Source organism: Penicillium cinerascens, assembly GCF_028974065.1.
Source record: "Penicillium cinerascens strain IBT 15544 chromosome Unknown contig_9_segment0_segment0, whole genome shotgun sequence".
Lineage (NCBI taxonomy): Eukaryota > Fungi > Ascomycota > Eurotiomycetes > Eurotiales > Aspergillaceae > Penicillium > Penicillium cinerascens.
Genome location: NW_026695296.1, coordinates 2,467,926 through 2,495,050, shown reverse-complemented (window position 1 = coordinate 2,495,050; position 27,125 = coordinate 2,467,926). Strand labels below are relative to the sequence as shown.

The following is a 27,125-nucleotide window of genomic DNA, read 5'->3' as shown; positions in this document are numbered from 1 at the left end:
ATCGCGCCGCTGAATCGGACTTCGAATTTTTTTTAAACGAGCAGACACGAAGACAATCAACAATGATTATCGAATATCCAGGACGGCAGGAACTTGAACGTGGATCCCTAACGGTGATCTCATATCAAGGATCCAAAATGTGAATCCCACCGCTGATCGCAGTGTGCGAGAGGACAAGTCCCGGTGGTGTGGATGGGGACGATCTGATCCGGAGGTGAGGGAAAGCCGAAGTGGAGAGAAGCCCTACATGGAGGGGCAGGCGGAGAGGCGTGCGGTTCTCAACGGCAAAGGGAAATGATTTACAGGTCTCCCGTTACTGGTGTGTGGCTTCAACGGTGGAGCAGCCGCATCCACTGCGTCGTCAAGGTGTGACAGGGGTCCAAGTGATGGAACGCCGTGTATTGGCTGTGCAGTAGCTGGGCCGGGAAAGTACTCGGTACCGTGCAATCGGCGTGAAAACAGGGATATGCGCGCGTAACGGTCCTTTCGGTTGGAGTGGAGTTCTGTCAAGGAGCATTCCCATGTCTATGACATCACCCTGAATGAGGCTCCGACCGAGCATTCTGGGAGATGCGCAGCGGATAGATGAGTGATTTGCAGGTACAATGCAGCATGACATAGCTATCGCAAGGGCTGTACTGTACATAGAAGGAGAGCATAGAGATCTGCGGTCCAAAGCGACGAGCGAACGGTCGGCGGAACCTGCGGCCGTGTTCATTGGGGAACCGAGGCTAGGAGTTTGCCACCACATCGTCAAGCTCTAGGAAGCCCTACAGTGGGACCTGAGACTTGGAAGAGGGAAAACCAAGGAGTCAGAAATGTTGAAGTGTGCCCAGAGAGAAGCAGAAGGCCCAAGTTCCCATGTGCCCAGGTCCACGAGTGGCTGGTGCTAAGAAAGGTGTGGCTGCGTCTCTGCTTCAGAGCCCTGGCACATCTGTACATACACTATCTAGTTAAACGTCTGAGAATAATATCCCGAAGCGAATATCACAATGCTTGCATTTAATTTGATTCGGTAGTATCGGCAGCCAAGACATTAATATCAAGAGAACCTGTCCTTCATCGAGCGACAAGTTGGATACACAAAGACGTAGCTGGCAAAAAACACTCGAGGTTGAATGAGCAGCGGGAAATTCCAAACTCAAAGAATATAGCGAAAACTTTCAATCTGTCTATCGGTCTTGTTAGACAGCTCATCCTGAAGCTCGGCTCCCACAGTGATTGTCTCCGCCGATCCATACAGCCGATCGCGTCGACGGTTCTCATACGTATAGTACAGGTAAAGGGCGAAGAGAAAGCCAATACTCAGGATTAAACCTGACATGGCCGCTTTCATGCCCGTCTGAAATGTGTTAGCTCTGATACAAAATGGACCCAATGAAGAAGACTCACCGGGTACGAAGGCTCTTCCGAAGAAAGGAAGAACTGGGGCCCGACCATGTTTCCAACACAGTATGAAACAAACACCAGTGCACTCACGACACTCTTCTTGGAGAAGCCCGCGACATTCGACGTGACCACACTCAAGGAGATAGGCATGTTAATGGCGTATACAACGGCTAGAGTTAGGCCGACCGTTCGGCCAGCTTGGTTATTGGGATTCAATTTCCAAACGAGGATGAGACCGACAACGGAGACCATGGTATTCAGAATCATCGCGATGATACGGGATTTTGGGATAAATGTGGTGGCCAGACAGGTGAGACTCAGAAAGACAATTTCTGCGCCGCCTAGTGGCATCTGCAGCAGGAGGGACTTGAAGTCGCTGAAGCCAAATCCTGCTGTGATGATGGCCGCGAACTGGAGAAATTGTCAGAAAATGCCATTTTCATGGGAACACATTACCCACAGTGGTAATCCCGCCGTTGCACAAACTTGACGTGAATGAGTTCAAACCCAGGAACCATGTTTGGGGATCGGTTAGGGCATCACGGGCCTGTGACCACTTGAACTTATCATTATCCAAAACGCCAGTCTTGTTCTTCAGTGTTCGTTGAACGGCAATGGCACGCTCATTTTCCTTGAGGAAAACAGCCTTAACAGGTGAGTCGGGCAAGAAAAAGAACAAGACCAGACCGTAGGCCGATGTGGTAGCACCCAGAATTAAAAACAAGAATTTCCAATGCGCCATGGCCGAGGAGTTGATATGCCCAATGGCGTAGGCAATCAAACCACCTAATAGAACAGCGATGCAATTACCGAAGAACCAGGCCGATTGACTACCCAATTTAGTAAATACTTGAACAACTCCACGGAGGCACGTACCGAACTGGCTGCTCTTCTCGCTTGTAGAACATTCCGGTGATCAAAGTGAAGCCGGGAGCAATAGCAGCTTCACCGACTCCGAGGAAAAACCGAGCTACCATGAGTCCCGCAAAACTGGAGCAGGCAGCATGGCACATCAAAATACCACCCCAGATAAACCTATTCGCTCAGCAGGTATTCACACTGTGCCCGAGGGTGAACATACACCGAGACGGAAAGGTACTTCCCAATAGGAAGGCGAACGATCACGTAGGAACTCGGGAAACTCCATGCCAGGTAACCGAAGTAGAAGATCGCGGAGGTCCAAGAGTACTGATTGCCGTGCATGTTCTGTCTCAATCAGTCGCGGGGTCATAATCTCAGCTAGGGAAGTCTGCTACCAGGTCCTGGCGTAAATTGAAAAGAGTCGCTTGACTCAGAACTAGCTTGTCGAGGAACTGGAGGAAGTAGGCGAATCCCATCAGTGGAATCAACCTGGGGTATCATTAGAAAGACGCCAACAGAGTAGGAATACACAACTTACACAAAGTCGAGCTTTCGCAAGACTTTTCGCTCCTCCTCGGGCGTCGACTGCACCGCGAGCACCTGCCCGAGCTCAAAGTCATGACCGGTAGTCTCGACATCACGCTTAAGATCATTCTCGTCGCCCATGGTGAATTTTTTTATTTACTCAACTGAGACACAAGGGTGGAAAGCTCAATTGATGGAGCAAATGAGCTCTTTTTATCAGGTTCATGTACATTACGGAGGCAAGCGGCGAAGTGCGATCTGATCCCAAACCAAAACACAAGTCGGCACCGTTAGTTTCCTCCGATCGTTGTACGCCCGCGAGTGGAGTCGCTTGAACCTACCAATACAGCAGTCCCGCGATCGTTCCGCAGTGGGGCCCTTTTAGCAAACGAGGAAGCTTAAGTGACTGGGCCAATGAGATATTCGAAGATAGGGTTTTTTTCTGGTAATGGATACCGTTTCCCCGCGAATATATGTATATCCTATCTTTGTGGAGACGCTGCAAGGTTGATAGGTAATCTTGCAAGTCCGGGGATCTACTCCACTTCCCCCTCACGGCAGCCAGGTTCGGCAGATTTCCGTGATCTAAGATGACTGCCGTATGTTATCTCGCTATTGACCCCTACTGGCTGAATCGGCAAGCCAAACTCAATTGTAGCGACTGCCACCAATCCACATGGCTTGATGTCAAGATCCACTTTATGCGAGGCCTTATCTTGAACCACGAAAGTTATTGATTGACAATCCAGGTCCTATCTATGTATCATTCTTGAAATCTGACTTGACTCCAGCAGCGAAGCCAGTATCCGCCAGCACCTGACAAGCAACAACAGCCATACCGGCCGCACAATACAAAGACCGCCTGAAACCCTCCTCGGAGCCTGCACCGGCGGTAAACTGTGGAGTATGATTGACCCCGTCTGCGTGAATATAGAATCCGCCGTGGAACCCGGGGACTTCGTTAGAAACATTGCCCATGTCTGTAGACCCTCCACTAAGCCCGCCCTCTTGGCCGGCAGAGTCGAAGATAGTGCTATAGCCCATTGCGTTCATGACAGCGGTATAGCTGTCGCAGATGGGGCGGTTGATTTTCATGTCCTTGTACGAAGGTGCCCTATGTTTCAATTAGAGGCTGAGGCTGTATCGTGAGGAAGCTTGCTTACCATTCATACTCGACCGTACAGCCAGTCGCAGTAGCTGCAGCATCGAAACACTTCACGACTCGCTCAGTAAGTGGTTTCAATGTCTTAGCGGTGTCTGCTCGAACGTAGTATTCCACAGTTGTGGAGGCTGGGATAACGTTTGGTCTCTCACCACCTCTCAGCACAACACCGTGGATTTTCTGCGTGGGCAGGATCTGCTGTCGAAGCAGGGAGATGTTGACATAGGCAGCGACGACTGCATCCAGAGCATTAACACCCTCCCAAGGTGCAGCAGAAGCATGTGCCGGCTTGCCAGTGAAGGTGACTGAAACTTTATCGTTGGCCAGATACTGGCCGGAGCAGGAACTCGAGCTGAGAAGATCTGGTGCTCCAGAGAGAACGGGGAATGGGTGCACCATGAAGCACGCATCGACGTCCTTGTATGCCCCCGCATCGATGAGATTCAGTTTTCCACCACCACCTTCCTCGGCAGGAGTACCCAAGAGACGCGCAGTAAACCCAAAGTCGTCAGAATACAATGCAGTCATTGCCTCACAGGTGGCCATGAAGGCAGCAATTGAGCTTGTGGCAATCAAGTTGTGGCCACAAGCATGGCCCATACCAGGCAACGCGTCATATTCAGCATTAAATGCGACAACTCGACCGCCCTCGCCCCGTGTATAAATCACTTCAAGCGCGGTCCCAACGCCATATGCTTGACGCTTGACCTGATACCCATCTGCGGTGAGGGAGTCAAAGAGCTCGCAGATATTGTCGTGGGCACTATGTTCTTCGAATGCCAACTCGGGCTCCGACCAAATCTGTATTGTATAACTCTGTCAATGTGATTCCTAAATCATAAAATTATACTAAATTACCTTTTGATTGATCTCTGCGAATTTTGACTCATGCCTCGCTAAGGCCTCGCGAACCTTCTGAACAAACAACTGCTGATTGTAACCGAGCTGCATAATTGCGACGAAAATAAATTACACTTCCAAACACTAATAGCGCCACGGGCAACCTTGACTTAATAAGGCATTGGAGGTAGATAGAGGACCGTTGCCGATCGGCAAAACCCCCCGCAAACAAGGTTTAAGTCCAACACTAAGTTATCAATACAAGATGCATTCCGCAATTCCGCTGTGGAGATGCGATTATTTTACTGTAGATACCCAGTAGACAAGTCTATTCGGACTCAGCCTTTCTCGCAGATTCACCGTACACGGAATGCAGCGCCGCAGCGCGGGCCTGTACCGGGACTCGGGGGATAGTTTTGGATTTGGATAATATTGGAGATCAAATTTCATATTGGCATTATAATTTATACTTTTACATAAATTAGCACAGCCGAGGCTGGCAATGGGATATAGTAGAAGTATTCACAAGAAGGGTTAGACGTAAGACGAACTTATCTGAGTTATGTCTGGACGAGTTGTCGATGTAACCATGTGAAGCATGAAATCTACCTGATGCCGGAATGGAGCCACACGTGCGCTGCCCCGCGGGCGACGGGGTGTTTCGTCTCTGAATTTGCGGTCGGCATATGCATACCGCGTGTCACAGGACTCAAGGAACAACCAGAATAGGATCCTGGGCGTACTCTCCGGTTCACCGGGCAGGTCGTGCACAGCCAGGCATGGGCGAATAACCCCGTCAGGGATCTGCCAGTGGCTAAAAGTGCGGAATGATAAGTAGAGGGATATGCAAGTCGTGGACTCTCCCACTCAAGGTGGTTGTGCGCTGTCGGTGGAGTGCGTCGATAAACGCGCGCGCTCCGACATTGGTACGCTCTCCAAAGAGATGTTGCTCCAAGCGCTCATGCCACGAGGCACGCGCGACTCAATCGGCGGTGCGTGTGTGACATCCGACGTAAGCTGGGACGGGTCCACGAAACCCGGATATTCTTCATTCTCGTTGGACGTGGGTTGCGAGCGATTGGTGTGCACGAGGGAGACCAGCTTGCCAAGGACACCAAACTCGAGCTTCAGCTTGATACTGTATACCATGGGCTTCATCGTCGTCTGCAACGAGTAGTAACCAATGTACTCGACAACGAGTAGCGCGACGTCTAAAATGATGATGATAAAGTTGATAGCCAGCAGCTCGTACATGATCTTGGATCGCCGCATGTCTTTATCCGGCATCAATCTGAGCAGCTTGACCGTTTCCGAGATGTAGATTCCCGAGATTACAAACTCCTGGACGCAGAACCAGGCTAGCTGGGTGCGCTCCATGACATTGTAACCTCGGATGAAAGGGAGTGTTCGAACGTAGGCAGTGGAGAATGTGAGGACAGTGGTGGGTATCAGGAGAATAAAGGCGTCAACGATGATCAGCCAGAGAACGAATCGCAGGACCCGATGGTTTTGGCACACCAAATGAAGACGAGAATATAGAACCACCGACTGACCCGGCACCATGACGTAGAAGCCAATGGTGGACAGGGTAAGCGACACCCATAGTGGAGCCAGGGAGAAAAACTCGAAGATATAGCCGATTGTATGAGGTATAACACCGAGAACGACGGAGAGTAACAAGGCCCAAAAGTAGAGGCCGCGATAATGCTGAAAAGTCAAGAACAAGAGGATGAAAAGTTCGATAGCATTATACAATGCGATAGATGAGAAGACGATCATCAAAATCCGCACCGTATTATTATGACCGTGATAGCCACCGATGAGGCCATCGGGCGGCGAGTTGAGCTCGTCCGGCATGGTCTCGGCGTGGCCACGTTATGGAATGCGCGAGCTGCAAGGCGTTGGATATCGTCAAGCCCCGCTTGGAAAACCCCCCGGTTGAATGGCTAGTTTGTTCCAGTGGACCGATCTCACCGCCATTGTCATGCTAGAGGCCGGACATTCAGGCGTGTGTCGATTCCGACGGGGTCGAGGGGGTTTGGCGCTGGCTGGCGAGTTTTGCGCGAATAAGTGAAATTTTCTTTGGCGTTCACGTCGCACAATGTCCCTTCGCGCCGATTATGGGTGCGAATGTAACTCAGCGACTGCCGACAGCAGTAGTAAGGTCAAGATCTGAACAACGAACAACGAACAACGAACAACGAACGACGAAGACTTGGGAGGTCGCGTGGGGAAGACGAGAGCACCAGACCGGAAAGGCGGAGGAGAGGAGCCCGCAGTGGGTTCGTCAAGACCCAGTTCGTCTGTATTTCCGCACGCACCGTGAGTCGAAAGGGGAACCGGTGCGAAAGAGTGCAAGTAGCAAAGGAGAGGACGCGGAAGACAAATGAGCGAAATATGAGGGGAAAAGCAGAGTTTGCAGTGAAACTTTTTTTTTTCTGGGGAAGCCGAACCACCGAGAAATCGTCGCGAGGGCGGCAACTTTGGCTTTCGCTTTCGCTGCTGGTTCGCCACTGTCCCTTGCCGACCTCGGATCCCATTATTTGATGGGAGCTGCAGCTTGCGCCGTCGCCCTAAACTACATCGCCGACCTGGCGCCTCGGGCCATGGTAGATGGTGAGCTCTTTGCCTCTGTCCTACCGGCATTCCTGGTATGCGGACTTCCGTAATCCCTTCCGCCCCCTGAAGTGGCGGTTGGTCACCCGGCGCTTCGTGACGATCGTCGCGGTGGACCAACCGACACGACATAGCAACCGTGGATAGCTAATCCGTGGCTATGGTTTGTGGGAAAGGATGGGAAGCGGAGAAGACAGCGGTAGCAGCAGCAGAACGATGGCAGGCCCCATTGTGGTCATCCCCATCACGCGTCCCCCCGGACCCCGGCGCGTTTAAATAATTATTTCCTCCGATAGCGCTCGAGCGCACTCCTGGATATTGACAATAGATGTGTATCCCTCGTCTTCCCCGATCGCAACGTTGATTCCCCTTCAATGCACACTTGAGATTCGGTGACTGGGTATTTTGGCCGTGGAAATGGCCTAAGGACGAGGAGTATCGGCCAACAGCTTGTTTAATGGGAATGGCAGCAGGGTCAGCGAGGACAAGTCCCAGCTGCTCCGGAGACTAGCGTCAAGGGCAATAGGTTGTACGAGCGATTGGACTTTCAGACCGTCAACTTGATGGAGCTCCTGCCAGGCATGACAATCTAACAATCTAGGTCATGGTTTGGCAGGCTTCGGATACAAAGGAGGGATCGGACAAAGCGACCATCTCAGACATGTTTTGGTAGCATCTTTGAGCGGTTCCGTGTAAAACCATCGACTCGCCCAGTGGATACTTCGCACCTGCCCATGAGTCCTTGAGTAGATATCAAATTTATATCTACGGTCAATCCCCAGGTCACAGCGGGCCGCATTGCTCATCCATTGGATCAGCCAACAGAGCCGACCCTATTCGCACGGGCCAAGCGAGTGCCACCTGGGCCCCCACAATTACCCCGCTGGATCCACTCGGGATTCTGGACCATGTAGAGCAACTTCATGTTTCATCAAGTCCTCACTGCAAATGTGGTGTATTTTTTATTGGACCGAGAGATCTCGTTCATCGTAACAGAAATCTGTTGAATAGAGTAATGTAGACGCATCCCGCCGATCATGGCGCGCCTGATGGTCTGCCTTGCATGAGATCCCGGTCGAAGAAGGAAATCCTTAAGCGAATTAAACATGTTGACAGGGACATATAATATGCACGGCAGCCCCAACGGGAGAAGGGTTGGAACGTCGCCCAATTGCTGACTACTTGCCCCTCGCCTACAGTAGGTGTGCCCAATGGGGCCTTCTCAACCACTTGTATATCCATTTTCACCCAAGGCTGCATCTACTGGCGTCCAGCCGGTGGCATTGGAATCTAGTATCTACACACCGTCAATCAACCTTTCCCGTTGGCTCTACATAACGTACCGGCCCATCTGACCCACCAGACTTGCTCTCAAGACCTGGGGCTAGGCCCGTCTAACGCAATCAAGTCTATCATCAAACTAGGCTGGCGTTCGAGGTGACAAGGCTGCAGAAGAGGGGAATGTCGAGTCTGATATTTCTGTTAAGATAAGGTTATACGTACCAGATTTCCTTAGTATTCAAACCTGGTGTGAGCTTGCCGTCACCATACCTTGCAATTGGAAAGGTTCAACATGTCATCCGAGCAGACATACGATTTCATCGTCGTGGGAGGTCAGTACTTGCAACTTCTACGATCAAAAACTCTCTCACTTCATACCAGGTGGTCCGGCTGGGTGCACTCTGGCCTCGCGATTAGCACAATTGGCCGGAAAACCAAGTGTGCTCCTCCTGGAAGCCGGAGGTCGAAATGACGACAGGTCACTGCGCGTCGATGGTACCATTCATGTCGTTGAGTACAACAAGTATGCCTGTCCCGCGGCCGGTGATCACGGCACCAAGGGTGTTCTGGGTATTGGCTATGCAAAGGAGTGGGAGCAGGACTTGCCTTTGGTGCTGGACGCCCTTGAGCAGGCTGGCTTCCCAAGAAACAACGATCATAACTCGGGCAACCCAATTGGAATGGCCCTTTCCATCAACTCCGCGCGCGAGGGGCTACGAACCACTGTCACCGATCTGCTTGCTGCTGCCCCCGCAAATCTGGTCACCATTACCGAGAGCCCGGTGCAGCGCGTTATTATGGAGGGAAAGAAGGCTGTTGGTGTCGAATCCAACGGCAACCAATGTAAGTCGCACAACAGCGACTTCATGTATGTAGATTGAACATAGAAACCGATCACGAAACCAAGGAAATTATCGTCTCCGCTGGATCCCTCGACACGCCCAAGATCCTGATGCACTCCGGGATCGGTCCGACAGACCAGCTCACAGTGTTCAACATACCAGTAGTCCACGACCTCCCAGCCGTAGGCCAAGGCCTACGCGACCACCTCTTCGTCCCCGTGGCCGTAACACGCAACCCAGAGACCAACGACCGGAACTCCTTCTTCAAACACCAAGCCGCAATGGCCAGCGCCATGAAGCAATGGGAAACAGACAACACCGGCCAATGGGCACGGTACGGCTGCCAATCTGGAATCGGATGGTTCAAATCCGAGAAAATCACATCTTCCCTCGAGTTTAAAAAAATTACCAGCAACCGTGCAGAACTTTCTAAACCGGGAGACGATCCCGCATTACGAGATAATCACTTTCCCAATGCACTTTGTCTTCCCGGATCTATTCCAGGATTACAGCTACTTGAGTCTAGCCATGATGCTAATGAACGAACAATCTGTGGGAGAAGTGCGACTGCAATCATCGAACCCGGACGACCCTCTTCTCTTCGATCCCAAGTTCCTGGAACATTCCTTCGACAGACGCGCCTGTATCGAGATCTACAAACACCTAATGGAAGTGATGAACCATCCTTCATTCGCGAAGGATACCGTTTCCACAATCCAAGGCCCCTCTTCTGAGTCCGACGAGGATATTCTCGAGTTTTGGCGGAACAACCTGTCGTCTACGTGGCATATGACCGGGACTGCGAAGATGGGTAAGATAGGGAAAGTGATGCGGTTGTTGATAGTCACTTCCGGGTTATGGGTGTTGAGGGTTTGCGTGTCTCTGATACGAGTGTTGTGCCTGTTTTGACGAATAATCATACTCAAGCTACGGCCTATGTGACAAGTGCTACGGCTGCTGATGTTTTGATTCGTGATTATGGGTTGGATGAGAAAGCTCGGGTGTGAAGGTGGAAATAGCCTGGGAATGTGAATCATTCGATTTACGGCTCTTGTCTGTGAGAGATGTTATCTCGGTCTACTCTCTCAGTAGAGATTGGCAATGGTGCATGTTTGGTATGACATGTATATGCCTAGCCTAAAATTGTTGTGATACTCCGTAGATAGCAGTTCGGCGCAAAAAAGGAACCACAAAACACCGTTGAGCCACGCAAGCTAGAACTGAAAGTCACATATCGCGCCACACACCGTTACTAAATAACGAAAAGCAGCCAGACATTAGGAAGGGTAATGAGGAGGTGTAAGGGGTAGAGTGGGCAGTGGAATAGACTAGGATATCAACACAGGAAAATAAAAGAGAAAATATTCAAGCCATGGGGAGGCCGTGACCTTCCTGCTTGGCGACCACGTCGGAGCCATCATCCTGACCTTCATCACCGCGGACACGCTTGTTAGGCTGGAAGTTATTGCCCATGAAGTTGCCATCGTCGGGGTGTTTGCGCATGCCGAGACCAGCAACGGCGATGCGGTTCAGAGAGTTCATGTCGTCGTTTGCTGGACCAGGATGCTGAGGCTGCTGACCCGCACTGGCTGCAGAAGCTCCACCGCCGAGACCGGCTGCGAGAGCAAGTTCATGGCGAGGGGGTTGGCTTAGGTCGATGTTGCCAGGGATTTCGGGAACCTCCGCCTGTAAATCCATGAGGCGAGACTGCAGATTGATGACGTACTCGCGCAGCGAGTAGTTTTCGCTGATCAAGTGCTTGAGCTGTTCGCGGATGTTTTCTGTTTGCTTGTTCTCCTCTTCAAGCTTGCGGATATATGTCTCTTTCCGCTGGCGGAAAGCGCGCTTATGGACAGTGAGCGGGTCGTCCAGTTTGGAGAAGGGCGTGGGAGTGGAGGCATACCTGGGCAGCACGGTTCTGGGCGGCACGCTTGGACGTTGACAGCTCGCGCTTGCCATATGACTTGGGGGTGCCATCGTCAGGCGATCCTTGATGAGGCTGAGTGGGTGTTTGGGGAGCCGCACTCAGCATGGCAGCTCCAGAGATAGCGGGGTCAATGTTGGCCTGGTCGCGCGTACTGGCAGTATTGGGCTGCAGATGCTGTTGTTGGGGACCGCCTTGAGGGCGCCCCTGTTGCAACTGGTGCTGAGCAGCTAGGAGCCGATCATGGAGCACTGTATCAACAGCAAGTTAGCTCAGATTTACGCGTTTATCTAGTCCGTCAACGCGATCCGTTCGCCACATGAGGCGAAGGCTGGAGTCTGGCGCAAGTCCACGAAGCTACCTCGCCCTCGCTTGCTGGGTAATTGAACATTCAAAACAGTCGCACCGACAAAGTTACGTACCCTGATCGGCGTGGTCCTATAGTCGAACGTTAGTACACATCAATGCACGCAATGCACGAAACCGGAGGACGCGGGAAGGCACCCGGGGGCCGGCGACGCGTCTTCAACACGGTGGCATGTTGACGAACACCCAACATGAGCAGAACGAACTCCGCGACATCGTATCAAAGTACTCGGCGCGGGAAGACGATCTGATGACAAACGCGTCGAGGATAGGCTGCTTACCTGAGCAGAAGACTGCATACTGGGATGCGGCGCTGGAGCCAGCGCAGGCTGCATCGAATGAAGAGGAGATCGGGTAGACTGGTGGAGAATTGGGCACTGACTTAGCAGCGCACTTCCAATTCTCTGAAAAAGACTGGTGAAGAGGGCTTTTTTGATGTAGAGCTGAATGAGGTAAGCAGTTTGAGATGCTGTAAGCGGAGGTGGGAAAGAGAGATTACTAACTATTCTGACTCAGGGCGGGCGGAGAGGCCGTCTTTGAGGCACGGAGCGTTTTACGTAAGTGCGATGGCGTAAGCGAGTGCCGCATTAGGTGGGCGGTATAATCAGCGGTAGGATGTTTCCGGTATTCTGCCGATGATACTTCTAGAGCCTCGGCTCGGGGACTAGGGTTTAGGAGGTGCCTAAAGCAAGCTAGTGTTGAAAATTGGAGCGGCTGTAGCCTGTCTCATATCTAACGGTAGCCTCATGATCTATCTCCATACAATGCTAAATATCAAGTTCACGGTGTTGCTTATCGTACGCTGCATGAAACCCGGGCTTCATTGTCCCGAGGCTCATCATGACATCACAGGCCACGGTGCCTGAGGTTCTACGCCGGAGCAGATGCAACCTTCATAGGATACAATGCATTGGTGATAAGTATATCCAAATTCAATCACCGAGTATACACAAGCCAGGACGGTGTAACAATAGCAGGCCTCGTGGAACCCTTGTACTACAATGCCTCCCCTGGTAAACTTCAACCCCAAAGACCCAAGTCTGACTGTAACAGAACGCTACTGTTGCTTCTTCGCACTTCCACTGCTGGGCTGGGCGCGAATAATCCCAGCACCCACCTCAGCTGACTCCGTCCAGCCATGCTGACGCGTCCAGAATCGCTCAGCGGGGTCTGCGTCGTGCATAGATGAGTGCCGAGCATCATCCTCGAGAGCGACGCGTGAGATCTCCGGCGTTTCAGGCAGTGTGTCATCTTTAACCTGCTGCAAGTCTTTCTCCGGGTCGGCATTAATAGTCGAATCCAAGTATCGCTTGCGCACGAGGTAGCGCTCGGCACGTTCCTTGCGAGCGTGAGGTGGCTCGAGCTTGGCCATGGCCGTCTGTACCGCATACCGCACTATCAGGTAGAGATGCTCCGAAAAGAAGATTGCCAGCAGAAGTGACCAGCCCCTGATGTCGGTCGCATCACCATTAGGACCGTGCTGTGGGTTTCCACTAAACAGGTATACGAGAGCGGCACTCGTGATGCTGCCGACCCATGATAGGAAGCCGAGGGTATCGAGCCAGGGACCGATAGTGTCAGCCCGCAGTGGTGTGGGTCGCTGGAACTCCATGCAGATCTTGAAGAAGTCGGATCGCAATTCGATCCAGTTGTTGATGAAGAATGACACAGGGACCAGGGGCCACACGGGTGAGAAGAGCGCCAGATAGCCGAACTGGATGCACATCTCACGCAGATCATCTGTAACCTCGTATTCAGACAGCTCGACCTCGTTACGAACACGCTTCAAGAAATCCTTTTCCTCGATAGGGTCATCGTAGGTCATGATCGGTGACCGCTCGGGAGAATCCTTATCGCCATTCTGTGCGGGCTTGCCATGGCGCTTTCGGTTGTATTCCTTGTACTTACGGAATGCATGCTGCTTCAGGTACGGCACGATGGTCTCCATGGCAAACCCGACGATTTGAGCAGTGACGGTGAAATAGATGACTTGGTTACGCAGGCGTGCAGGGTCGATCTGGAAGTGCGACTTTTTCGAGTCGCAATGCTCTTTGGACACGAACGGGCGAACAGTCAACCGGAACACGTCCAGGTACGGAACGATCCGACTGGCAAAAGGGACGTAGACAAAGGCTGTGAGGAAGATCGGGAGATACGAGGTAATGAAATTGATGACGAACATCTTCTGAGTCAGCGCAACATCATATCCATCATTGGTCTCGTGGTTCTCGTAGTCGTTCAATTTAGTGGCAATTGACATGAGTACAGCGCTAATGGTCGGCACCAGTGCGGAGACCAGGATAGTCGGAATGAAGATCTGGATCGTTAGTTATAGTCAAAGTAAAGACAAATGAACTGCATACCAGATATGACTTGAAAGGGCCATTATACAGTTCCGAGATGAAGATCTCAATGGCAAAACAAGTGGCGATGATAACTCCCAACGCAATCGCAGCAAGAAATGCAAATGGGATCTGCAAAAGCTGCCGCTGCATTCGCTTGGTTGCGGGGAAGATCCCTCGCATCTCGCCGGTCCCTTCATCGCGGACTTCCTTCTCGGGCTTGAACTCGCGTCGAGTAGTCTGAACTGCCGAGACACCCTTAGTCTGCCACCTACAGCTCAGGTCCACCTCCTGGCGCTTCCAGTACTCAACAAAAATGATGCACCAAAGGCAGTTGACGGCAGTGTAAACAATGGAATAGCCGCCGAGGAAGAACCAGCAGGAGAAGCCAAAGACCGCGGGGAAGATCAGGAAGCGGAAGTAGCACTGTAAGAACGAGAAGTAAAAGCCAACCTGGAAAGAATGTCAGCGAGCTCCTAATAGCACGTCGAGGTGATGTGCGCATACACTCTCTCCGAACTTATCCCGGATCTGATCCAACTCTTCGTTTGAGAGGAACGTCTTTTTACTCCATTCCCGCATCCATTCCTTATTGGTCTCCTCATCGTGGAGGGGGAAGACATTCGTGACGTTCTTCCACTCGCCGTGTTTAGGGGTGATTCCGGCGCCGCCTTCCTCGGTGGGGAGAGTAATCATCTGGTTGACCACCCGTAGACGCTCTGCCTCCGTGGCGGGCTCGATAGAGCCGGCAGAATCGGGCTCGGAATTGAGGATACCATAGAGCCAGTCACGTACCCTGGGGGGGCAGTAGATTAGCGCTGTTGCTCAGTCGGCGCAGCACAGCGTGGGAGTTCAACTTACCGTGACCGATACACCGCCCTTTTCAGCCGCTTGCTGGTGGCACGCACGAAGACAAGAAGAGAGGTTTCGTCGCCCTGTCGCACTTCCGTCTGCAACCCAACGCTCGCGAGCGTCCGGAGTAGCTTCTCCAGTTCCTTGATTGCTTGCGATTGATCTGCACGGCCAGTTAGCACCGATCGGGCGGCAACCATAAATGCTTCACTCACCAACATCGCCAAAGCTGTAGCGGACGACGTAGTCTACGTCCAGGTTATACCCGAGGGCATTTGCCTCGGTCGCGGTCGCCATTGCGGAAGTTGTGGAAGGGAAGGGAAAAAAGGCGGAGTGAAGCTCAAGTCCGATCGGGCGGTTTAACGACGTCACCGGAAAAGCTTGGCCCTAGCCGGTCACAGTCTCGGTGTTGCCCTGCCCTGATCAATAGCGGCGGCCTTCTTGCTTTTCCGCCTCTATTGCTGGCGTGGCTCATATACTTTTCTTGGCAAGATGCGCTATTCCACGAAATCTAGGATGTGTGGCTTGAAATATATGCGATCGTCATCGGCGCAACAGGTTTATTCTTATCGCCCACCGCTTCAACAAGGTAGCCTTACCGCCATTCTACATCATTTCTATGTTTCTAGATACACAGCCTTTCACAAAATTACCACGGCCTTTGATATTGTGAACTATATCCAAGTCAGGGCTATGAGGGTGACTCCCTGCTGAATAACTGAATGGAAGAGCGTCTTCTCCCATGCGGGAGCTCATGTGGATACCAAATGTAGAACCCAACCATGAGTAGAAACATCAAGGATCCGTCAAACACATAAAGAGGCCACTCGGTGGTGAGAAGATAGCCATTTTGGTCCACGGACTGCATCGCAAATTCAACAACTCGGTAGATGTTGCGCACCAAAACAGAAATAGATGTCACGTACAACATATTGAGACAGGACTGCCAAGGCACGTGGATGACTGTGCATGATTCTGCGGTGAAAAGTCGTATTCTCTGGTGGAAAATGCCACAGCAGGCGAGGAAGAAAACAAAGATCATAATCTGCAGGATAAGACCAGCGATGATGATGTAGTCGGCAATCAAGGCGAGGTTCTCATTCCCCAATAATCCTGCCGCGTTGCCTTGGATCATGAAACAGGTATAGTCCCCGGTGACGAAAATGCAGGTAGCCCATCGCATGGGCACGGGTGATAGGTGTTCGCCGCGAACGGCGCGAACGATGCGGGAGTAGACCATGTAGAGCGTTGCCGCAAAGCCGAGAGGAGGGATAACCAGAAAGATGGATGATAGAAGGTACAGTATCAAGCTGCCGGTGTTGGAAGAAGCAGCCGCTCGGGTAATGTAGCCAAAGATCTCACCTGGTAAAAGAGGAAAGTCAACAAACGTTCGTCAATTGATTTGTGCAAGTTAATTGCGCGCGAGTAGCGCGGTGGAACTTACAGAAACCACCAATTATGAACGGAAGCGTAAACCAAGCCCTGGTTTTATATAGTCTCCAACAGTGACATGCAGTTGTAGTAGAAAACAGACCCAAAAATACCAGTGAGAGCGGTAGACTGGGAATGTATTTCCACAGGTACGCCCCTTCGTACGTTTGAAGTGTCGGCATATTTGGCCCAATGGATTGGAAGAAGTATGTGCGGCCCTGGAGCGTTGTAGAGCAAATAGTGGCGAGCAACCCGCCTTTGTTAAATACCACCAACCAAGGTGCTCGGGGTAGAACTGATTTCCCGTGTTAAACTGAGAAACTCAGCAAGCTGCAGCCTACGTGTGTATCCACTCAAGCTAGCCCAGCCAGGGGACTAACGATGGGATTGATCTGTGCGAGTTGCGTATATCTTGAATCCCAAGATCTACTTTCGACCTTTATAGCCGTAACAGGCCTGATCTCTTTATGCCATGTCCGGTCCTACATACAAAGGCGGAGCTGAATGGGGAGCAATTTTAAGACCCAGAGGTTCTACAATCCATTCGATTTGGATAAAGTCATCGGCAATACGCGTGTTAGCTAATCGATCCCGACCCACTTTAAAGTTGATGGGTTCTAAAAAAGCATACACTGAGTGACTAGGAATCTCCACCAAGGATAGATGAGGTGGGGGCCGAGTTATGTAACACGCGTATTCGGACGCAGCCCGATTGGGAAATGTGACGGCCTGTGGCCCCGTGGATTCGAATCGGCACGCGATAGAGTCTCTGAACAAGTCACTCTGTGTCGTTCTCAGTGGTGCCCTGTGTATCCAGGCCAGGAATACCCCCGGGCTTCGATATGCTGCGTCGCAGTCACAAGAAATCACGAGGCGGTTGCCTAACATGGTGAGTACCTGAGAACGCCCATCTGATGGCGTTGACCTTGATAAATTTCTGGCTTGCGGGGACTAGATGAACTAATTTGCTTGTAGCAAGCAACGCCATGTCAAGGTAATAATCCCCTGCCCGGGGATTGGCCATCTGGCCCATCCGTGATAAATATATCTCCCGTATCCGACTCGCTTCCCAAGACTAATCTAGATGCGCCGTTAGTGTGACGAGGGCCGCCCAGTATGTCTACTCTGCACCATGTCGAATCGAGAATGTACCTATGAGGCGCCAAATGGAGGCACCAGCCAATCGCCGCCTGCTCCTATTTCCTCGGAGTCTCAAGAACTTGAACCGTCCACCGCGTCAATCGAGAATAGATTGCGCGGACAACGTCATGTAACCAAGAATCATGAGTCCAACGGTGTCTTATTGGAATCACAACCATACATTGGATCGCATCAACAGCAATCCCAGCCCACCCAAGACAAACAAGACCACCCAAACTCTGAGCAGGGTTTACCAACTGATCTTAACATCCATCATATGGAACTACTCATTCACTTGACAATCGACAGCGATATCTTCTGTCTTAGTCTCGGCGACGACGCATTCACTAACCCTACCTTTCTTTCCCTTGCTCTGAAAACCGGTCTAAAATAACCCTACCTTCTCCATGCACTACTCGCAATCTCTGGGCTTCATTTGGCCTCCCTGAATCCAACACGGTCAGATTTCTACTGGCGTCAGGCCATTACTCTACAAAGTCAGGCCGTATCTCTTTTCAACTCTGAGTGCCAAGGTATCAACGCATCGAACTGTGTTGCCATTCTCTTGTTCTCTTCCATTCTCGGCCATCATCTCCTTGCCGAAACACTAGCCAAGCGGGACCCAGGTGGTCTTCAGGCCTTCATGGAAAACTATATCCACTGCATTGAGATCCACCGAGGTATTCACACAATTGCCATGTCTGCTTGGCCGCAGCTGATGGAGTCGGAGCTTGAGCCTATCCTTTCATCAAGCTCACTTTTTACCTCACGTCCGCCAAGAGGTAATGATTGCCGAGATATCAGTGAGCTGATTGATGCCACCGAAGCATTCAATGAGGAGGACAAAGAAGCCTGTCAGCTTATGATTCGGCATCTGCAAGTCGGGTTCGATGCCGCTGCAACAGAACAACAGCAGGGATACCGACACTATATGATCTACATGTGGCTGATGCTCGCTCCACCAAAATTCATAGATCTGCTTTTGAAGAGGAGACCGGAGGCTCTGATATTATTAGCATATTATGCAGTGTTGCTGCATTATGGCAAGGATCTGTGGCAAGTTGGGGATTCAGGAGTCTACGTCTTTTCCATAATTCGTGATTATGTTGATCTTGAATGGCATACTTGGCTTCAGTATCCACAGGATCTGATATTGAAAAGAAATCAAGGGATCACGGGATAATTTGGTATTTCATAAATTGTTCGAGCTCAATGTGCACATGAAAGTTTCATGCATTTGCCCGCATAAAACTCACGGATTCGTCACAATGTCAATCTCAGCGGTTTTCAAAGAGTCTAATTGCATATATTCACGAGCGCGTTGGCTCGTTCTATGAGGTAGAGTTCTGTTGGTTCTGTGGCGTCGGACTGAAATGCCCCAAATATAGTTGAACGATAGGAGTGAGTTCTTTAATAGCAAGAACGGCGATGTAGAAGGCGATTGCTTTTACGAGGGCCCCAATGGCCCCTTGATGCTCGTCGTTCATTATGAAGAAGGTCGGCCAAATTTGGACTCGAGCTGTGCTAACAGGAATCTGAGACCATAGTTAGACAGGGAGCTCAAGAGATGTGATCTGAGCTTGCTGAATGTCCTGTAAGATTGGCGTGATGTTGGATGCGGTGGGATGCGCAATAACCAATGTCCTTGAAACCAATTTCCTCTGATATCATGGTTACCACGGTGCGAGCTGCGGCCATCTTAATCAGCTAGGACGCTGATTAAGATCAATCTATAACTCAAGATAGTTAGAGCATCTTAGGATCATGTGATACTGGCCCTTTTACAGGGCAGACAGGTTCTAAATAACAGGGTGTCAGTCTATGGGAGTCGAGGAATGTTATCTCCGAAATTTCGTGGCATTGTGTTCCAAGGAAATGCACCAATTTATTTGCTATTGGTAAATACTTGGGCGGCTCGCAGAATCAAGAGCTATTCATTGCTAGTACCATCTATAGAGAATGTTTGCACGGTCGTCACGGGAAAATAATGCATGTCGGGTCATCCATCTGAATGACAGAACCAAATATCGAGAAAAGACAGGCAGAAGCCTCCAGGCAACAGTAAATCCATGGGGGAGCATAGGAGCAAACATGTAATAGCTTCGAGGTTTGATTACACGAATAAAGTTGAACCCAAGAGAAGAAAACAATTGCAGTGACAGGTCGAATTCACATCAACGAGCATCATCTTACATGACAACGCAGCAGGAGTTTTGTTTCTTGGCCTGGAGGGGGTCAGACAACGGATGCAGAAAGGGATGTAGCTGGGAGCATACCTGGGTATAGAACATCTTACTCTGGGCAGACAGCCCGTCACTCTTCTGAACAAGTGAGTCAATCTTCTCACCGCGCTCAAGCACGCTCTCAATCTAACTTTATATCAGCACTGTATCTCGACCACTTAGGGCTCGTCACATACGGTCTTGTGCAGCACAATCTTGGTCTCGTCCAGCTCCTGTTGGATCTTCATAATGCTATCGGCCTGGCTAGGGTCCTGATACTTGACAATGTACTCCTTCAGCGCTGGTAGGGGGCAGGCGTTTTCACGGAGTGAAGGATCAGAAAAGGCCGTGCGAGGGTGTTTGGCGAGGAACTCATCCACGATTTTGCCGAGCAGCTGGTGGGCAACCAGAGCGGGATACTCGCCGTCGGTGACGATCACACCGGCAACTCCCTCTGTCCGACCATAGGCGTGGAATGTGTATGACTTTTCTTCGATGTCCTGGCGCTGCCCAGGCTTCGTGCGCTCCGCGACCGTGCGGCAGAAAAGCATCAGGAACTCCTCGTAGCTGTTGGCACCGTGGGGTTAATACCGAGCATGGAAAGAAATTCGCTCGAGAACTGGAGGTAGACATACTTCTGACGGGTGAAGCGAGAGAAGCTAGATCTTGTTAGCTCGTCTCCTTCGAGGGTATCAACAGTTTGGCGGTAAAGACGCACCTAGTAAGGTCCTTCTCAGCGCATAGCTGCAAAGCGGGCTGAGAATCGTTCCGAAGAACCTGCGAGAGAAGGGAAGTTAGATAATGCGCTTGATCGGGTGCAAAACGAGCCGAAATCCCTAGCAGAACGTACGCCCATATAGAAGATCTTCATGGTGGCGGGGATGGTAAGTCGTTGGCCAAGGGGGGAGAGGGTGACAAGCGCAAAGTCGGGGGGAACGAGGGAGTTGGTGCAAAGGTGTAGCTTTCAAACTATCAGGCAAAAAGATTCTCAGGCAAGTCAGGTGTAAAGACAGGGAACGGAAGAAAGCAACGCCTCCTGATAACCCGCGATGATGGCACCGGGTCTCCGCAATTCGGCCTCAGGCAGAATCCACACCGCTCAGGCGACCCGTCGAGCCCTGCACTGCTGCCCTATTTCCTCTTCTGTCCACGAATGTACTTCAGTTTAAATTATTGTTACTGGCGAAACCATACACCGAAATAATGGACTCCTCCTCCGAGTCGCAGTGGCTGTCCCAGCTGGCAGCCATGCGCCAGGCTATCGCCGATTTGAAGCTTCCGAAAGACCTACCCCACGATACTGTCAACTACGGCAGTGACGTCGAACTCGACATCGACGATGACTACGCTTCTTCCGGCACGGCTGGCACGGTCGACGATGTATGGGACATTATCAGCTCCGACAACGAGACCATCGATGATCTCGACGACTTCGACCGTTTTCCCCTCTCCCAGACCTCCCTCTACGACCGACTCTGGCTGGATGGAAAATGTCAGGAATTGGCGGTCCGGAACTCGAGCATGGACGCAGCGGAGCTGGCTCAGCAGATTACTGCTACGCTGGCCGCTGATAGTGACGATGCCGAGCTCCAAATGTCCCTCGCTGAAATTGTGGGTTTTGACGATTTGGACTTGGTGATCGAGCTCATTGCGCATCGTGCGGAGATTCTGTCGGATAAACCACATCGGGCCGAAGACCAGACCGATGGTCTAGCGGCAGGCAAGCTTCTTACTCGAGTTGAGAGGGAGCAGGCCTTGCGTCAACGGGACTATGACCACAAACATGCGCCTTTGATGGCGGCACAATCTCGATCCGAGCCTGTTTACCCCCATGTGTTCAAAGCACACAGCACTGGAAACACCCTCTCCGCGAACGGCAAAAAGTACGGCCTACCGGTAGGCAGCAAGACCTTCGAAGAACCAAACTACACCGAATATGAGATCCCTGCATCAAAAGTTGGGACACTGGCAAGGGGCCAGAAGCTGGTGGAGATCGCTGGATTGGATGGTCTCTGCCGTGGTACATTCAAAGGCTATAAATCTCTCAATCGTATGCAGAGCTTGTTGTACGATGTTGCTTACAAGACCAGCGAGAACATGCTTATTTGCGCTCCCACGGGTGCGGGTAAAACGGACGCCGCGATGCTTACAGTCTTGAATGCCATTGGAAAGAACACGGTGCCTAATCCGTTGGAGGAACCCGATGCCACGGAGTTTACTGTGCAGGTCGATGACTTCAAGATTGTCTACGTTGCCCCGATGAAAGCTCTGGCGGCAGAAGTAACAGAGAAGCTCGGGAAGCGCCTTGCGTGGTTGGGGGTGCAAGTCCGTGAACTGACTGGTGACATGCAGTTGACCAAGCGGGAAATCGTGGATACTCAGGTCATTGTCACGACTCCCGAGAAATGGGATGTCGTGACGCGCAAGAGCACGGGTGACACGGAGCTTGTCCAGAAGGTCCGACTGCTCATCATTGATGAGGTCCACATGCTTCACGACGAGCGCGGTGCTGTGATTGAGTCCTTGGTCGCTCGAACACAGCGTCAGGTTGAAAGTACCCAGTCTTTGATCCGGATCGTTGGTCTGTCTGCAACACTCCCCAATTATATTGACGTCGCCGATTTCTTGAAAGTCAACAAAATGGCGGGAATGTTCTTCTTCGACCAGTCATTCCGACCAGTACCGCTGGAGCAGCATTTCATCGGTGTCAAAGGAAAGCCTGGATCCAAGCAATCCCGTGAAAACATTGATCAAGTTGCGTTTGAAAAAGTCCGTGCCATGCTGGAAAGAGGCCATCAGATTATGGTCTTTGTGCATTCTCGCAAAGATACTGTCATGACTGCTCGCATGCTCAAGCAGATGGCAGCCGAAGACGGTTGTGAGGACCTGTTCAGTTGCCACGAGCACGAAGATCACTCCAATGCCCTTCGAGACATGAAGCATGTCCGTGCCAAAGAGCTGAAAGATCTTTTCGCCGGTGGGCTCGGAACACATCACGCTGGTATGAGCCGGAGCGATCGAAATCTCATGGAACGCATGTTCGGCAAGGGCCTGATCAAGGTCCTTTGCTGTACGGCCACTCTTGCTTGGGGTGTCAACCTTCCGGCTGCTGCTGTAGTCATCAAGGGCACGCAGCTTTACAACCCCCAAGAAGGTAAATTCGTCGACCTGAGCATTCTTGACGTGATGCAGATTTTTGGTCGTGCGGGTCGTCCTCAGTTCCAGGATACAGGTATTGGCTTCATCTGTACGACTCACGACAAGCTCTCGCACTATGTGTCCGCAGTGACCGCACAGCAGCCAATCGAATCTCGCTTCTCGAGCAGGCTGGTTGACAACTTGAATGCTGAGATCTCCCTTGGCACGGTTACTTCCGTTCCCGAAGCAGTCCAGTGGCTGGGCTACTCGTACTTATTTGTGCGAATGAAGCGCGAGCCTCGGAACTATGGGATCGAGTATGCCGAGCTTCGGGATGATCCAATGCTGGTTCAAAGACGTCGTCAGTTGATCATTCAAGCCGCCCAAACTCTTCAGAAGAGCCAGATGATCATTTTCAACGAAAAAACCGAAGACCTTAAAGCCAAGGATGTTGGCCGAATTGCCAGTCAATACTATGTCCTCCAAACTAGTATTGAGATCTTCAACTCCATGATGCGCGAGCGAGCAGGAGAGGCAGATGTTCTCAAGATGATCAGTATGAGTGGCGAGTTTGACAACATCCAGGCTCGCGAGAGTGAGTCGAAGGAACTGCAACGCTTGAAGGATGAAGTCGTGCAGTGTGAGGTCGAAGGTGGAAACGACTCCCCTCATGCCAAGACTAACATCCTGCTGCAATCATACATATCCAAAGCAAGGCTTGAGGATTTTGCTCTTGTCTCGGACTCCGGATACGTCGCTCAGAACGCTGCCCGTATCTGTCGAGCTCTGTTCATGATTGCCCTGAATCGCAGATGGGGTTACCAATGCCAGGTCCTTTTGTCGCTGTGCAAATCGATTGAGAAACAGATTTGGCCCTTCGACCATCCGTTCCACCAATTCGATCTTCCACAGCCAGTCTTGCGGAATCTGGATGAAAAACTGCCATCTTCATCTATCGAATCTATGAGAGAGATGGAGCCCGCAGAGATCGGCTCTCTTGTTCATAACCAAAAGATGGGCAAGGTGCTGTCTAAGCTCCTGGATAATTTCCCTACTATCAGCGTCGAGACTGAGATCGCACCCCTCAACCGGGATGTCCTCCGCATCCGCCTTTCCATCTATCCTGAATTTTCTTGGAACGATCGACACCATGGAGCTTCCGAATCTTTTTGGATCTGGGTCGAAAACTCGGAAACATCTGAAATCTACCATCATGAGTACTTCATTCTAAGTCGCAGAAAGCTGTACGATGATCACGAGCTCAATTTCACAATCCCGCTGTCGGACCCGCTCCCTAGCCAGATCTACGTTCGAATCCTCTCCGATCGCTGGCTTGGGGCAGAGACCGTTAGCCCGGTCTCATTCCAACACTTGATTCGGCCGGACACAGAGAGTGTATACACAGATCTTCTCAACCTGCAGCCGCTTCCAATCAGTGCGCTCCAGAACCCCAATCTGGAAGAGCTGTACGGACAGCGCTTCCAGTTCTTCAACCCCATGCAAACGCAGATCTTCCATCTCCTCTACCACACCCCGGCAAATGTTCTTCTCGGATCTCCGACTGGTAGTGGTAAGACTGTGGCAGCCGAACTGGCAATGTGGTGGGCATTCCGCGAAAAGCCTGGATCGAAGGTGGTCTACATCGCTCCAATGAAGGCACTTGTTCGCGAGCGTGTCCAGGACTGGCGCAAACGTCTCATTGGACCGATGGGTCTCAAGCTCGTTGAGTTGACTGGTGACAACACTCCGGACACTCGAACCATCCGCGATGCCGACATTATCATTACCACCCCTGAAAAATGGGATGGTATCTCGCGTAGCTGGCAGACTCGTGACTACGTGCGAAAGGTCAGTCTAGTGATCATTGACGAAATCCATCTTCTGGGTGGCGACCGAGGACCCATTCTAGAGATTATTGTTTCTCGAATGAACTACATCGCCTCGCAGTCCAAGGGATCCGTTCGTTTAATGGGTATGTCGACCGCTTGTGCAAACGCGAGCGACCTCGCCAACTGGCTTGGTGTTAAAGAGGGGCTCTACAACTTCCGACACTCTGTTCGACCTGTTCCGCTAGAGATTTTTATCGACGGCTTCCCTGAACAACGTGGTTTCTGCCCGCTTATGCAGTCCATGAACCGACCTACTTTCTTAGCAATCAAAAACCACTCCCCAGAGAAACCTGTCATCGTTTTTGTTGCCTCCCGCCGACAGACCCGTCTTACTGCCAAGGACTTGATCAATTATTGTGGCATGGAAGACAATCCTCGCCGCTTTGTCCGCATGTCCGAGGATGACTTGGAAGCCAATATTGCCCGTGTCAAGGATGAAGCCCTGAGGGAGGCTCTTAGCTTCGGTATTGGCTTGCACCATGCCGGTCTGGTTGAGTCCGACCGACAACTGTCTGAAGAGCTCTTTGCAAACAATAAGATCCAGATCCTTGTCGCTACAAGCACTCTGGCCTGGGGTGTTAATTTACCTGCCCATCTGGTGGTTGTTAAAGGCACACAGTTCTTCGATGCCAAAATTGAGGGGTATCGGGATATGGATTTGACCGATGTTTTGCAGATGCTCGGACGTGCTGGACGTCCTCAGTTCGACAACTCTGGTATCGCTCGCATCTTTACCCAAGACTCCAAAAAGGCATTCTACAAACATTTCCTCCACACTGGTTTCCCCGTGGAGTCGACGCTACACAAGGTTCTGGATAACCACCTGGGAGCCGAAGTGTCCGCTGGCACTATCGGGACGAAGCAGGACGCTCTGGATTATCTGACCTGGACGTTCTTCTTCCGTCGTCTCCACAAAAACCCATCCTACTATGGTCTTGAGATTTCAGCAGAAGAACAGAACTCAATCGCTGCCCAAACCATCGCCCAAGACTTCATGATTGATTTGGTTGACAAATCCCTGGATGACCTGGCGGAGTCGTCTTGCGTGATTGTGGATTCTGCTACTGGCGAGGTGGACTCGACGCCCTTCGGCAAGATCATGAGTTACTACTACCTGTCACACAAGACAATCCGATACTTGATGTCCCACGCCAAGCGCGACCCGACCTTCCAAGACGTTCTGAGCTGGATGTGCTCTGCCACTGAATTTGACGAGCTACCTGTGCGGCATAATGAAGATCTTATCAACGCCGAGATGGCCCAGCATCTGCCGCTTGGTATAGACTGCATGGGTGACGTTCCAATGTGGGATCCCCATGTCAAGGCTTTCCTCCTGCTGCAAGCATACATGTCGCGCATCGACCTCCCAATTACTGATTACGTGGGTGACCAGACATCCGTTCTGGACCAGGGCATTCGTATCATCCAAGCATCTATCGACGTGATGGCAGAACTCGGATATATCCCCGCTTGTCAGATGTTGATGACTCTGCTGCAATCCATCAAATCCGCCCGCTGGCCCGAGGATCATCCGTTGTCCATTCTCCCCGGCGTGGAAGTGGAGAAGCCTATCGGTGGTCTTCCTTCGTCTTTGGTGGCACTCTGTTCACAGCCCGTGTCAGCAGTTGCTAGCCTGGTCAAGAGACTGAACCTCCCGCCGCACTTCACTAGGATAGCTTCGCAACTCCCACAGCTTTCAATCTCCGTTGGTACTGTGTCTTCCAAGGGCATGGAAATTTACCTCACCCGGCAGAACCCGGCCACAAACCCCGATTACAAAATCTATGCCCCTCGTTTCCCCAAGCCTCAGACCGAGGGTTACTTCCTCATTGTGTGCAGTGCACGACCCGATGGTGGCGACGACGAGCTGCTGGGTTTGAAGCGCGTCTCTTGGCCACCTCTCTCCAAGCAGAGAGGCGCAAACAGGGGTCGGGGAAGCGCTGGTCCCAGTCGTGGTGGATCATCCAACTCTGGAGGCAGGAACAACAATGCCCCGCTCAGCGTTCGCTCCTTGGTTAAGTTCCCTGGCGCTGCTCTTGCCGAGTCGTCCTCTGTCAGTACAGCTGGCATTGCCCGGGTGAATGTGAGAGCCATTAGTGACTCTTATCCTGGAATGGCATGGATGTTGTCGAACGTGGAGGTAGAAGTGGGAGTTGGCTCGGCTACCCAGTCTGTTGAGCCTTCATCAAGCGTTCATTTGAAGTGATGATTATAGAGTAGAGGTAGATTATCACTGCAGTTTTCGAAACCAGATATACCCTTAACTCTTGGAAATTAATTCCCGGGCAAAACAAGGAACGCGTTA

At 51.5% G+C, this 27,125-nt stretch overlaps 10 protein-coding genes across 10 annotated transcripts; 3 read left to right on the top strand and 7 right to left on the bottom strand.

Annotated features, from left to right (window-relative positions):
• Window positions 1–1,141: 1,141 nt before the first annotated feature.
• Window positions 1,142–2,916, bottom strand: N7498_007791 (uncharacterized protein; the record flags this gene model as incomplete). Its single annotated transcript, XM_058454853.1, has 7 exons — window positions 1,142–1,342; window positions 1,393–1,800; window positions 1,850–2,219; window positions 2,266–2,424; window positions 2,471–2,595; window positions 2,646–2,739; window positions 2,789–2,916. The coding sequence occupies 7 exons, from the start codon at window positions 2,914–2,916 to the stop codon at window positions 1,142–1,144; spliced, it is 1,485 nt and encodes a 494-aa protein (XP_058307102.1).
• Window positions 2,917–3,531: 615 nt separating this feature from the next.
• Window positions 3,532–4,888, bottom strand: N7498_007790 (M20 family metallopeptidase; the record flags this gene model as incomplete). The annotated part of the gene is made up of 3 exons (XM_058454852.1): window positions 3,532–3,889; window positions 3,939–4,738; window positions 4,796–4,888. 3 exons carry the CDS (start codon window positions 4,886–4,888, stop codon window positions 3,532–3,534), a joined length of 1,251 nt encoding a protein of 416 aa, XP_058307101.1.
• A 756-nt stretch (window positions 4,889–5,644) lies between these two features.
• N7498_007789 (uncharacterized protein) lies at window positions 5,645–6,634 on the bottom strand (the record flags this gene model as incomplete). Its single annotated transcript, XM_058454851.1, has 1 exon — window positions 5,645–6,634. The coding sequence occupies one exon, from the start codon at window positions 6,632–6,634 to the stop codon at window positions 5,645–5,647; it is 990 nt and encodes a 329-aa protein (XP_058307100.1).
• Window positions 6,635–8,966: 2,332 nt separating this feature from the next.
• N7498_007788 (uncharacterized protein) lies at window positions 8,967–10,523 on the top strand (the record flags this gene model as incomplete). The annotated part of the gene is made up of 5 exons (XM_058454850.1): window positions 8,967–9,006; window positions 9,056–9,517; window positions 9,664–9,850; window positions 10,029–10,327; window positions 10,444–10,523. 5 exons carry the CDS (start codon window positions 8,967–8,969, stop codon window positions 10,521–10,523), a joined length of 1,068 nt encoding a protein of 355 aa, XP_058307099.1.
• A 358-nt stretch (window positions 10,524–10,881) lies between these two features.
• N7498_007787 (uncharacterized protein) lies at window positions 10,882–12,310 on the bottom strand (the record flags this gene model as incomplete). The annotated part of the gene is made up of 4 exons (XM_058454849.1): window positions 12,088–12,310; window positions 11,863–11,878; window positions 11,420–11,691; window positions 10,882–11,361 (listed from the first exon to the last, which is right to left on the bottom strand). The coding sequence occupies exons 1-4, from the start codon at window positions 12,139–12,141 to the stop codon at window positions 10,882–10,884; spliced, it is 822 nt and encodes a 273-aa protein (XP_058307098.1). The 5' UTR covers window positions 12,142–12,310.
• A 553-nt stretch (window positions 12,311–12,863) lies between these two features.
• Window positions 12,864–15,297, bottom strand: N7498_007786 (anoctamin family protein; the record flags this gene model as incomplete). The annotated part of the gene is made up of 5 exons (XM_058454848.1): window positions 12,864–14,123; window positions 14,170–14,601; window positions 14,656–14,944; window positions 15,010–15,163; window positions 15,216–15,297. 5 exons carry the CDS (start codon window positions 15,295–15,297, stop codon window positions 12,864–12,866), a joined length of 2,217 nt encoding a protein of 738 aa, XP_058307097.1.
• A 394-nt stretch (window positions 15,298–15,691) lies between these two features.
• Window positions 15,692–16,613, bottom strand: N7498_007785 (RTA1 domain-containing protein; the record flags this gene model as incomplete). Its single annotated transcript, XM_058454847.1, has 2 exons — window positions 15,692–16,362; window positions 16,535–16,613. The coding sequence occupies 2 exons, from the start codon at window positions 16,611–16,613 to the stop codon at window positions 15,692–15,694; spliced, it is 750 nt and encodes a 249-aa protein (XP_058307096.1).
• A 950-nt stretch (window positions 16,614–17,563) lies between these two features.
• N7498_007784 (uncharacterized protein) lies at window positions 17,564–17,965 on the top strand (the record flags this gene model as incomplete). Its single annotated transcript, XM_058454846.1, has 1 exon — window positions 17,564–17,965. The coding sequence occupies one exon, from the start codon at window positions 17,564–17,566 to the stop codon at window positions 17,963–17,965; it is 402 nt and encodes a 133-aa protein (XP_058307095.1).
• Window positions 17,966–19,474: 1,509 nt separating this feature from the next.
• Window positions 19,475–20,699, bottom strand: N7498_007783 (palmitoyltransferase YKT6). The gene is made up of 6 exons (XM_058454845.1): window positions 20,644–20,699; window positions 20,512–20,570; window positions 20,429–20,452; window positions 19,991–20,360; window positions 19,848–19,940; window positions 19,475–19,796 (listed from the first exon to the last, which is right to left on the bottom strand). The coding sequence occupies exons 1-6, from the start codon at window positions 20,662–20,664 to the stop codon at window positions 19,761–19,763; spliced, it is 603 nt and encodes a 200-aa protein (XP_058307094.1). The 5' UTR covers window positions 20,665–20,699; the 3' UTR covers window positions 19,475–19,760.
• A 297-nt stretch (window positions 20,700–20,996) lies between these two features.
• Window positions 20,997–27,026, top strand: N7498_007782 (RNA helicase SLH1; the record flags this gene model as incomplete). Its single annotated transcript, XM_058454844.1, has 1 exon — window positions 20,997–27,026. One exon carries the CDS (start codon window positions 20,997–20,999, stop codon window positions 27,024–27,026), a length of 6,030 nt encoding a protein of 2,009 aa, XP_058307093.1.
• Window positions 27,027–27,125: the final 99 nt, after the last annotated feature.